At 37.4% G+C, this 13,111-nt stretch overlaps 1 protein-coding gene across 10 annotated transcripts in view; it reads left to right on the top strand.

The window, feature by feature from the left end:
- The window catches only part of ARNTL2 (aryl hydrocarbon receptor nuclear translocator like 2), a 192,497-nt gene that overhangs the window by 39,277 nt on the left and 140,109 nt on the right, over nt 1–13,111 (top strand). For 6 of the 10 annotated variants that reach the window (XR_002344063.1, XM_021092153.1, XM_021092152.1 and 3 more), the window contains exon 2: nt 1,611–1,761. Coding sequence is in view for 5 of the 10 variants with exons in the window: in XM_021092153.1 (XP_020947812.1) it covers nt 1,611–1,761 (151 nt within the window). In the remaining 5 variants the exon portion in view is untranslated. Of the gene's footprint in view, nt 1–1,610; nt 1,766–7,441; nt 7,518–13,111 lie in introns of those variants that run through there. The other 4 variants (XM_021092159.1, XM_021092157.1, XM_021092155.1 and 1 more) reach the window with 2 other exon arrangements.

Below are 13,111 nucleotides of genomic sequence, written 5' to 3'. Positions count from 1 at the left end.
CCACAAATCTGTTCTCCATGTCTGTGAGTCTGTTTCTGTTTTGTAGAAAGGTTCATTTGTGCCATATTTAGTCCACATGTTAGTGTATATTATTATTTTCAAATGCTCACTCTATCAGTTACTGCCAGAGATGTGTTAAAAAGCTACCACTCTTACTGGATGATTTATTGCATTCTCCTTGTAAATATTGTTTATATATTTCAACCTATGTTACTAGGTATAAATAAGTTTAAACTTGCTAGGTCAGTTTTAATATAAGAATATAGTTATTCAGGGAAGCCTACATTTGAACTATAAGTTATTTTTAGTTAAATGACTCTGATTTTTATATTTTATAAAACATTTAATAAACTACACTTTAGACCAAAAGGATTTTACTGTAATATTTAGAAATTCAGGGTTAAAAAATTTCATGTCCCTTAACCTTGTCAACTCATTTCTGGGATGCTATCCAAAAGAAATAACTAGAAGTTAAAAAGAAATGACCAGTAGATAAAGTGTTATACACATAGATAAAAGCATTTACGATGGTGAAAAAAGAAAAACAAATATAGATTCCAATAACAGAAGAATGGTTAAGTAGTTATGACACAGCTGCATGATGGCATATAATGCAGCCATTAGAATAATTTATAAAGAATCATAATAATGCTGTAGAGTTATTATCACAATGATATGTAACTCAGAATATACACTATGATTTCAGTTACTACAATAACAACTATAGAAAAAAATTCTAAAAAAAGTATTTTTAGGAGTTCCCGTCATGGCTCAGTGGTTAACAAATCCGACTAGGAACCATGAGGTTGCGGGTTCGATCCCTGGCCTTGCTCAGTGGGTTAAGGATCCAGCGTTGCCGTGAGCTATGGTGTAGGTCGCAGACGTGGCTCGGATCCTGCGTTGCTGTGGCTCTGGCGTAGGCCAGTGGCTACAGCTCTGATTCGACCCCTAGCCTGGGAACCTCCATATGCCATGGGAGCGGCCCAAGAAAATAGCAAAAAAGACAAAAAAAAAATAAATAAATAAAAAAAAAATAAAAAAATAAAAAAAGTATTTCTAAATAGTAGTATTGGTTGGTGAAATTTGGTTTTCCCCCTTTCTTTCTTTTTTTCCCCCATATTTTCTATAAATACCCATACTTTTAATAATTAGATGGGGAAAATAAACTTAAAAATATAGGTGAACAAATATATTTCTAAGATTTGAGTATACGTAATTAATCTTTCATTCTTTGTTGCTATTTAGCTGACATTTTTATTGATTGTCTTTTTAGGGCTACACCTGTGGCATATGGAGGTTTCCAGACTAGGGGTTGAATTGGAGCTGTTGCCGCCGGCCTACACCAGAGCCACAGCAACGTCAGATCTGAGCCATGTCTGTGACCTACACCACCTCAAGGCAATGCTGATCCTTAACCCACTGAGCGAGGTCACAGATCGAACCTGCATCCTTATGGATACTAGTCAGATTCGTTTCCACTGAGCCATAATGGGAACTCCTTGCTGACATTTTTAAAATGTCAAAGTAGAAAGCCATTTAAAAATGTGTAATATGAATAAAAAGTAAAATTAACATTTCAAATAGATGCCTTATTGCATTTTATGTCTTAGGTAAACTGTTGATTGAAGAGAACCAGTGCATTTCTTCCATGGTTTCGAGTCATCTGAACCCATGGACTAAGCCAACAGCTATTGGATCCTTCAGGCCACATGTGACAGAGTTTCCAAGAAAACGAAAAGGGAGTGATTCAGACCCATCTCAGTAAGTGAGTTTGTTCCTCTAACACCATGAAATCTTCAACTCTAGGGAAAAAAGAAAAAGATGATTTTTTTTCCACCTGTAAAAACAAAACCTTTAGTTTCTTTTTATTACTTGTTTTTTTAATTGAAGTATAGTTGATTTATAATGTTGTGTTTATGGTGTATAGCAAAGTGATTCATATATAAACTAAAAACTTAAAAATATAGGTGAACAAATTCTTTTTCATATTCTTTTTCATATTCTTTTCTATGATGGCTTATCCCAGGATATTGAAATAGTTCCCTTTGCTATACAGTAGGACCTTGCTGTTTATCCATCCTGTATATAATAGTTAGCATCTGCTAATCCCAAACTCTCAGTCCTTCCCTTCCCCCTTCTCCTCCCACTTGGCAACCACAAGTCTATTCTCTCTGCCTGTGAGTCTGTTTCTGTTTTGTAGATAAGTTTATTTGTGTCATAAGTTATATAATATCATATTTTGATAAAAATTTGTTATATAATATCATATTTTATGATATTATGATATATGTTATACTTATATGATCTATAAGTTATATAATATGATATACTTATGTTATATATGTTATACTTATGTTATATGATATACTTATCATACAATATGATGTTATACTTATATGATATATGTTATATAATATGATATTTTGCTTTTTCTGTCTGACTTATTTCACTTAGTATGATAATTCCTAGGTCCATCCATGTAGCTGCAAATGGCATTATTTCATTCATTTTTATGGCTGTGTAATATTCCATTCTATATTTATACCACATCTTCTTTAGAAAAGGATTACTTTTTAAATCATTAGTTTTAATTACAAGGTAATGCATGCAGAAGTTCTCAGGCCAGGGATTGAACCCATGCCACAGCAGTAACCCAAGCCACAGCAGTGACAATTCTGGATCCTTACCTATTGAGCCATCAGGAAACTCCCTGGACATTTTTAAACAACGAAGAATGTATGAGAAGATTCACCCTTTCTGCAGCACTGTTAGCACTGTTGGTTTTGAATGGAGAACTCATTCTTTAAAAGGATCACTGATGAAAATTCTCTGGAATGTAGTCATTAAACATTTATTGAGTACCTTCTATGTGACACCCAGTAGACCAGGAGGGAGACATACAGGTAAGACACAAGAAACTTGTACAAATAGGAAAAATACAAATAGCTATTATACATCATGATGACTGCTGTAAAGGGGACCCTAGGTATTTATGGCAACAGGGAAAGTTGGGGATTTAAAGAATACTGGTATCAGAAGTGAAGGAAAGCCTTCCTTCCTGGAGATGTTGACTTAAGCTAAGTTTTAAATGAAGAATGGAAATGAGCCATTCAGAACAGAAGAAGGTATTTTAGGCAGAAGACACAGCTGTGCAGAAGCACAGAGTACAAAGCAAGCTCATCGCTGATCAGGGAACCACCAGCAGTTGTTACGGTAGAGCAGAGGCTGCACCAGGGGGTGGGTGAGCTGTGAGACTTGAGGGATAAACATGGACTATGCCATGAAAGTCTACTGAACTAATTAATCCAAAAATTATCTTGAACAAAATGAGGAACGTGAAAGCATGTTAAGCCGTGAAAAAAACTTGGTCAGATAACATTTTGTCCCTTTCTCTCTCTTCTCCTTCTGGCACCCCTATGATATGGAAGTTGGTGTGTTTAACTTCTGTTGTCTTCTTCTGTTGTCCCAGAATTCTCTGAGACTCTCTTCATTTGTTTTCAATCTTTTTTCTATTCCACATCCATGATTTCCACTGGTCTGTCCTCCACCTCGCTTATTTGTTCTTCTGCCTCCTGTATTCTGCTGTTGGTTGCTTCTAATGAGTTTTTTATTTCAGTTATTGTATTTTGCATCTCTTCTTGCTCAAGTTTTATATCTTGTATTTCTTTGCTCAGTGTTTCCTGTAAATTATCAATCTTTGCCTCCAGTTTTTTCCCAATGTCTTGCATCATCTTCAGCATCAACAGTCTCAAGTCTTTCTTGGAAGCTGATAATCTCCTGATCACTTAGCTGTTTTTCTAGGTTTTTTTCTTTCTTGCTTATCTGAATTATAGTTCTCTGTCTTTTCATTTGTATAGGTTTTTGGTGTGGTGACCTTTTTAGAGATAATAGACTTGTAGCCTCTCTTACTTCTGATGTCTGCTCCCCTTGTGGCTGAAGTTGGTATGGGGGCTTACTGTAGGCTTCCTGATGGGCCGGACTGGTGCCTGTCCACTTGTAGATGGGGCTGATTCCTATCCCTCTGGTGGGTGGGGCTTTGTCTCTGGGTGAGATTAGAGGTAGCTGTCTGCCTGGGGGGTCTTTAGGCAGCCTGTTTACTAATGGGTGGGGCTGTTATCCCAACTGGATTGTTGTTTGGCCTGGGGCTTCTCAGGGCTGATGGGTGGGGCCACATTTTCCCAAAATGGCCACCTCTGGAGAAAGGCATGCTGATTAATATTCCCAAGAACTTTGCCTCCAATGCTCTTCCCCCACAACAAGTCACAGTTGCCCCCTGTTTTCCGAGGAGATCCTCCAAGAACTACAGTCAGATCCAACTCAGATTCCTATGGAGACTTTGCTTTGCCCTGGGACCCAGTGCACGTGAAAGTCTGTGGGCACCTTTCAAGAATGGGGTATCCATTTCTCCCAATCCCGTGGAGCTCCTGCTCACAAGCCCCACTGGCCTTCAATGCCAGATGCTCTGGAGGCTCCTTCTCCCAATGCCAGATTCCCAGGCATGGGCGTTTGATGTGGGGCTCTGAACTCTCACACCTGTGGGTGAGTCTCTGTGACAGTTACTTTCCAGTCTGTGGAAAGAGGGAGGTATGGGGTTGCTTATATCACATAATCACCCCTCCTACCTCTTGATGTGGCCTCCTCTTTGTCTTCTGGAGTAGGATATCTTTTTGAAAGTTTCTAGTCCATTCGGTTGAAGGTTGCTCAGCATTTGGTTGTAATTTTGTTTTTATGAGAGAAGCTGAGCTCCTGTCCTTCTATTCCGCCGTCTTAATCCTGTCTCTGATCAGATAATGTTTTGAAAACTTTCACTTGCCTTTGCACTTAAAAAACTTTGTGTTGTAGTAAAATATATATAACATAAAATTTGCCATTTTAACCACTTTTTTTTTTTTTTTTTTTTTTGTCTTTTTAGGGCCGCACTCACCGGAACATGCAAGTTCCCAGACTAGGGGTCATATCAGAGCTGCAGCTGCCAGCCTAAGCCACAGCCACAGAAACAGGGGATCTGAGATACATCTGTGACCTACTTCACAGCTCATGGCAATGCCAGATCCTTAATCCACTGAACAAGGCCAGGGATCAAACCCACATCCTTATGGTTACTAGTTGGGTTCATTACCACTGAGCCATGACAGGAACTCCCTTTTAAGTGCTTTTAAGTGTACAATTCACAATGTTGTATAACCATCACCATTGTCTATCTCTAAAACTTTTTCATCACCCCAGTCAGAAAGGCAGTACCCATTCAATAGTAGTTCTCCATACCTCCCTTTCTCTTAGGCCCTGGTAACCTCTAGCCTACTTTCTAGTTCTCAGAATCTGTCTGTTCTAGATATTTCAAGTAAGTGGGATCATAATATTTGTCCTTTTGTCTCTGACTTATTTCACTTAGTGTAATGTTTTCAAATTTCATTTATGTTATAGCATATATTAGAATCTCCTTTTTTATGGCTGAATAGTATTCTTGTATGTATATACCATATTTTGTTTATGCATTTATTTGTTGATGGACATCTGGGTTTTTCCCACCTTTTGGCTATTGTAATAATGCTGCTATGAACATTGGTGGTCAAGTATCTGAGCCCTGTTTTCATTTCTTTGGTATATGTACCTGTGAGTAGAATTGCTGGCTCCTTTGGTAATTCTGTTTTAGTTTTTGAGGAGCCACCAAACTATTTTCCACAGTAGCTGTACCATTTTACATTCCCACCAGAAATTTTTCCATATCCTTGCTGACACTTATTCTTTTCCATTAAAAAAGAAGAAGAAGGTGGGGTTCTCTTGTGGTGCAGTAGGTTAAAGATCCAGCATTGTCACTGCAGCAGCTTAGGTCACTTCTGTGGTTCAGGTTAAACCCCTGGCTCAGGAACTTCCACATGCCACAGGTGTGGCCAAAAAAAAAAAAAAATAATAATAATAATAATAAATAAATAAATAAGTAGATAAATAAATAAATAAATAAATACAGCTATCCTAGTAAGTGTGAAGTGGTACAGATTTATATTTTCAAAGGATTACTCTGGAAACAGCATAGAGGATGGGCTGAAGGAGGAAAATCAGCAGACAGAGAAAATAGCTGAGAGATGATTGTGAGAGACTAGGATTTCTAAGTGTTGGCCCAGGATAGTGGCCAGGGAAGGAAGGACATGGAAAGGGAGGGACATATTATGATACATTTAGAAGTCAGAGGAGTTCCTGTTGTGGCTTAGTGGATCAAGAACCTGATGTCTCTAGGAGGATGCAGGTTCCATCTCGGGTCTCCCTCAGTGGGTTAAGGATCCAGCAAGCTGTGTAGGGTGGCAGCTGCGTCTCTGATCTGACCACTGACCTGAGAACTTCCATATGCCCCAGGTGCAGCCATAAAAAGAAAAAAAAATTGGCTAAGATTTCATGCTCATTCATGGAGGAGAGCAGAAATTTAAGATGCATCAGATTTTCTGATATGGACACCTAGATGGGGGATGGTAGTATCTTTCACTGAGACGGAGGCGAGGATGATAAGCTCGGTGAGAATGTGATATTTATGGGATCTTCAAGTAGGTGGTTGGATAGGAGGATCTGGACCTTAAGGCCTGGTCCGGAGATGGAGATTCAGGCACCATTAATGTATGGAGAGCAAGTGCAGTGACCGGCTTGGGTGCAGTTACGGGGGAAGTGTATGCAGAGGGAAGACTAGGAGGCCAAGAGGGGAGGGGAATCCTACCCAGGATGTGAGACCACAGGGCCCTGAGGTGGGAGTGGCATCTCAAAAACCAAAGGAAGAAAGTTTCACAAAGGGAAAGGCATGGAAATAGGCAAATCAGGAGAAAGTTTTGATCATTTTATCTTCCAATTTCACTTGTCTTTGGCTGCTTTAGGAAGAGGGCCGACATCTCATTCAAAACGCAGTGAAAGTAGTGTTGAAGGAGAGCCTGCCCTGTGTTTTGAAAAAAACGTGACTGTAATTTTAAGATGCTACACTAAGAAAATACATCTAAGTACTGTGAATGGAAAGCTTATTAAAATCCATAAGCAAAAATATTATGACTCTGGATCAAATGCCGGGGGGGGGGAAACATACAAAGAGCAAATTTATTAATTTCATGCTGCAAACAAAGAGATGAATTGTCTGATTAACAAGATCATCCTATATCCTCTTCTGTGAAGGACCATTAAATCAAAGTATATTTGGATTGCTTAAGTACAGTAGGTTGGGATTTTGCCAAGGAGGCAACGTTAGTGTGTTAATTGGTTAGAACACATATAATCAAAGCAAAAGTATGACTTAAAAGTCAAATTTTACCTTGTGAAATTGAAGTGATGTATATATAATACCAGACCATTAAGAATAAAATTATTCATTTGTATAATTATTTTCTGTTTTAGTCCTTCAGTATGAAGTCAGGCTGAAAAGGGGAGAAAAAAAAAGTCACTTAATCTGACCCTCTCTTTTGCTTCAAAGAAGCTGTTTAATTTCATACCACAGATCGGGCCGACAATGATCAAGGCATAGAGGAAGACACACCAGCCTACAGAGTGTAAGCCTCACTGGTCTCCTATTAGGTCTATGAACTTCAGTAGTCATTAAACTTAATGGGCCTCAATTCCTTCATCTGTAAAATGGGGATAGTAATATTCTCAAAAGCTGAGAAAGTATTTTTGATAAAGCATCATTAAAGTTATTTATTTAGACAGTGAGAAGGAAAACCTCCTTTGATTAAAGCTTTGATCTTAGTGGTCCTTTTTTACATGGAATATTTGTAAGTATCTTCATATATTTTATTAAATTTTCTATAAACAGCATGTATTATCTTTTTTAAGCAGATGAATATTATTAAAAACCTCATTATTTGAATAAAATAGTTCAATAAGAGGCCCACCTTTTTCAAAGTCTGGAAAATGATCATTGTTGAGTCCTCTAAGAAGAAAATTTGGCAAGATGAGTCGGGAGCCTTAAAATAGTTGTCCATAAATTATATGTCTTAGGGTTTATCCTAGGAGAATAATAAAAAATACATGTAGCACAATAGTATTAGCCATACTATTTATAATATTGAAGAATTAGAAAACTGAGATATCTATTAATAGAAAGTTATTAAATAAATTAGAGTATAGTTAATCAATGGGCCACTGTTTAATCACTTCAAATCATGTTCTCCAAGAATATTTGAAGCTAGGGGAAAATATTTATGTTACAGCGTTAAGAGAATAAGATAAAACTTGAAAAATTTTATACATGATCTGGATTTTGTTTACTTTATATATGTATAGAACACACAGAAAGATCTACATAAATGCTCTTCCCCTTAACTACCCCCCCCCCAACATGGCTAAGTTAAATAGTCAAAGCTATTTTTTGTATGTATCTAGATAATCTAGATATAGTTTTAAGAAAGAGATTGGAGGGAGACCACTTAAAATATTAACTGTGTTTATTTGCAGATGACATTTTGGGTGCTTTACCTTGAATTTTATTTTATTGTATTTTTTTGCTTTTTTTTCAGGGCCTCAGTTGCAGCATATGGAGGTTCCCAGGCTAGGGGTCTAATCAGAGCCACAGCTGCTGGTCTACGCCACAGCCACAGCAACACAGGATCTGAGCTGCATCTGCGACCTACACCACAGCTCATGGCAAGGCCTTAACCCACTGAGCAAAGATACTAGTCTGATTTGTTTCTGCTGAGTCACAATGGGAACTCCTACCTTGAATTTTTAAAATGCCTTTTGACAAAATGATATGTTTAAAAGTATATTTTTAAAAATATGTATTTCTAAAAACTATTCAGCCTGCGTAGTTTTTTAATGTGAACAGTGTTCTATTGCCATCAATGTATTTCATTTTGGTAGTGATTTTTTTTTTACTACCTTTTTTAGGGCCGAACTAGTGGCACATGGAGTTCCCAGGCTAGGGTGTAATCGGAGCTACAGCCGCCGGCCTACACCACAGCCACAGCAACGCAGGATCTGAGCTACGTCTGCGACCTACACCATAGCTCATGGCAATGTGGATCCTTAACCCACTGAGTGAGGCCAGGGATCAAACCTGCAACCTCATGGTTCCAAGTCAGGTTGGTTTCCACTGTGCCACGATGGGAACTCCTGGTAGTGATTTCTAAATGAATAAACACACATGTGTATGTACATGAATGTGTATATATAAATATTTATACACATATATACATTTAGTATATTCTGGGGAATATGCTAATGTGAAAATTAGTATTACTGACAAATCATCAGTTTTGAATTTTCAGATATATTTCTTACCATCTAGATGAATTTTCAGGCAAAATAAATTCATTTTGATTAAAGGTCTGAGATTCTTTTTTAAAATTATTATTATTAAAGTATAGTTGATTTACAATGTTTCATCAAGTTCTGTTGTACAACAAAGTAACCCAGTCACACACATTTCCCTGTGCTCTACAGTAGGATCCCATTGCCCATCCATTCCAAACATAACAGTTTGCATGCCCCAAACCCCCACAAATGCCCATTCATCCCACTCCCTCCCCTTTCCCCCTTGGGAACCCCAAGTCTGTTCTTCTTGTCCATGATCTGTTTCTGTTTTTGGTTGGTTGGTTTGTTATTTTTAGATAGGATCATCTGTTCCATATTTTAGATTCTGTAAATTATCATCTGGTATTTGTCTTTTTCTTTCTGGCTTACATAGTATGAGAGTCTCTAGATCCATCCATATTGCTGCAAATGGCATTAATTTGTCTTTTTTATAGCCAAGTAATATTCCATTGTATATATGTACCACATCTTCTTAATCCATTCATCTGTTGATGGACATTTAGGTTGTTTTCATGTCTTGGCTATTGTGAACAGTGCTGCTATGAACATAGGAGTGCATGTATCTTTTTCAATGAAAGTTTTGTCCAGATATATGCCTAGTAGTTGAATTGCTAGATCATATGGTTGCTCTGTATTTAATTTCCTGAGGTACCTCCATACTGTTTTCCATAGTGGTTATACCAACTTGCATTCTCACCAGTAGTGGAGGATAGTATCTTTTTCTCCACACCCTCTCTAGCATTCGTTGTTTGTTGACTTTTTAATGATGGCCATTCCAACTGGTGTGGGGTGGTACCTCACTTTAATTTTGATTTGCATTTCTCTAAAAATTAGTGACATTGAGCATTTTTTCATATGCTTGTGGCCATCCATATGTCTTCTTTGTAGAAATGTCTATTTAAGTATTCTTGCCATTTTTCAAATGGTTTGTTTGGTTTTTTATTACTGAGTTGCATGAGTTTGTATATTTTGGAGCTTAGGCCCTTGTCTGTTGCATCATTGGCAAAGATTTTCTCTCATTGTCTGGGTTGTATTTTCATTTTTTTAATGGCTTCCTTTGCTGAGCAAAAGCTTTTGCATTTGATCAGGTCTCACTGGTTTATTTGAGTCTTTATTGTCTTTATTCTAGGAGGTGGATCAAACAAGATGTTGCTGTGATTTATGTCAAAGAGCATTCTGCCTATGTTTTCCTCTAGGACTTTTATCATGTCTGGCCTTATATTTAGGTCTTTAATCCATTTAGAGTTTATTTTTTTATATGGTGTTAGATAGTATTCTATTTTCATTCTTTCACATGTAGCTTTCCAGTTTTCCCAGCACCATTTATTGAAGAGGCTATCTTTCTTCCACAGTATGTTCTGTCCTTCTTTGTTATAGATTAGTTGACTGTAGGTATTTGGGTTTATATCTGGGTTTTCTATCCTGTTCTATTTGTCTATATTTCTGTTTTTGTGCCAGTACCATATGGTTTTGATGAGTGTAGCTTTGTAGTACTGTCTAAAGTCAGGAAGCTTGATTCCCCCATTTTTGTTTTTCAGTGTTGCTTTGGCTATTTGGGTCTCTTGTATTTCCATACAAATTTTAAAATATTGTGGTCTAGTTCTGTGAAGAATGTTTTTGGTAATTTGATAGGTATTGCATTGAATCTGTAGATTGCCTTGGGTTGAAGTTCTTTTAAAAAAATTTTTATTATAGTTTATTTACAATGTTCTGTCAATTTCTGCTGTACAGAAAAGTGACCCAGTTATATGCATATATATGCATTCTTTTGCTCATATTATCTTCCATTATTTTCTTTTTTTTTTTTTTTTTAATCATCATTATTTTCTATCACAAGTGACTGGCTCTAGTTCCCTGGCTATACAGTAGGACCTCATTGCTTATTCACTCCAAATGCAGTAGATTGCATCTACTAACCCCAAATTCCCAGTCCATCCCATTCCTCACCTCCACCCCCACCCCACCCCCAGCGACCAAGTCTCTTCTCTATATCCATGATTTTATTTCTGTTCAGTAGATAGGTTCATTTGTGCCACATTTTAGATTCCAGATATAGGTGCTTTCTTTCTCTTTCTAACTTATTTCACTTAGCATGAGAGTCTCCAGTTTCATCCATGTTGTTGCAAATGGCAGTATTTTGTTCTTTTTATGGCTGACTAGTGTTCCATTGTTTGTATGTACCACATCTTCTTAATCCTTTTATCTTTCAATGGACATTTAAGTTGTTTCCATGTCTTGGCTGTTGTGAATAGTGCTGCAATGAATACAGGGGGCACATTTCTGTTTGTTTGTTTGTTTTTGCTTTTTAGGGCTTGGTCTGTGGCATATGGAAGTTCCCAGGCTGGGGGTCAAATTGGAGCTACAGCTCCAATACAGCACATGCCACAGCTACAACAACACAGGATCCAAGCCACATCTGCAACCTACACCACAGTTCATGGCAACATGGGATCCTTAACCCACTAAGCAAGGCCAGGGATAGAACCCATATCCTCATGGATACTAGTTGGGTTTTTTACATGAGCCACAGTGGGAACTCCAAGGTGCATGTCTTTTTGAATGAAAGTTTTGTCTGGATATATGCCCAGGAGCAGGATTGCAGGATCATATGATAGTTCTATATTTAGTTTTCTGAGATACCTCCATACTGTTTTCCATAGTGGTTGTACCAATTTATATTCCCACCAGAAGTTTAGGATGGTTCCCTTTTCTTACATCCTCTCCATCTGTTATTTATAGACTTACCTTGTAGTTTTGATTTGCATTTCTATAGTAATTAGTGATGTTGAGCATTTTTTCATGTGCCTGTTGGCTATCCTTATGTCTTCTTTGGGAGTAATGTCTATTTAGGTCTTCTGCCCATTTTTCAATTGGGTTGTTTGTTTTTTTTTGCTGTTGAGTTGTAAGACTTGTTTGTATATTTTGGCGATCAAGCCCTTGTCAGTTGCTTTGTTTACAACTATTTCCTCCCATTCTGTAGGTTGTCTTTTTTTTATGATTTCCTTTGCTGTGCAAAAGCTTGTGAGTTTGATTAGGTCCCATTTGTTTATTTTTGTTTTTGTTTCTATTGCCTGAGAAAAAAATTTATATGGTTGATGTCAGAGAATCTTTTGCCTTTGTTCTCTTCTAGCAGTTTTATGGTGTCTTGTCTTATGTTTAAGTCTTTAAGCCATTTGGAGTTTATTTTTGTGCATGGTGTGAGAGTGTGTTCTAGTTTCATTGATTTACATGCAGCTGTTCAGTTTACCCAGCACAACCTGCTGAAGAGAATTTTTCACACTTTATATTCTTGCCTCTTTGTTGAAGATTAATTGACTATAGGTGTCTGGGTTTATTTTTGGGTTCTCTTTTCTCTTTCATTGGTCTCTATGTCTGTTTTTGTAGCAGTACTACATTGTCTTCATTACTGTAGCTTTGTAATATTGTCTGAAGTCTGGGAGAGTTCTGCTTGTGCCCCCCCTCCCCCTAGCCACCACACACACACCCACCGCCTAGGATTGCTTTGGCAATTCTGGGTCTTTTATGGTTCCAGATAAAATTTTGGATTGTTTGTTCTAGTTCTGTGAAAAATGTCATGAGTAATTTGTTGGGGATTGCATTGTGTCTGTGGGTTGCTTTGGGTAGTATGGCCATTTTAACAATATTAATTCTTCCAATCTAGTAGCATGGAATAGTTTTCCATTTCTTTGAATCCTCTTTAATTTCCTTGATTAATGTCTTATAGTTCTCAGCATATAAGTCTTTCATCTCCTTGGTCAGGTTTATTTCTAGGTATTTAATTTTTAGGGGTGTGATTTTAAAAGGTATTTTTATATTCTTTTTCTAATATTTC

The sequence above is a fragment of the Sus scrofa genome, chromosome 5 (genome assembly GCF_000003025.6).
Source record: "Sus scrofa isolate TJ Tabasco breed Duroc chromosome 5, Sscrofa11.1, whole genome shotgun sequence".
Lineage (NCBI taxonomy): Eukaryota > Metazoa > Chordata > Mammalia > Artiodactyla > Suidae > Sus > Sus scrofa.
This window is presented reverse-complemented; position numbering and strand designations above follow the sequence as displayed.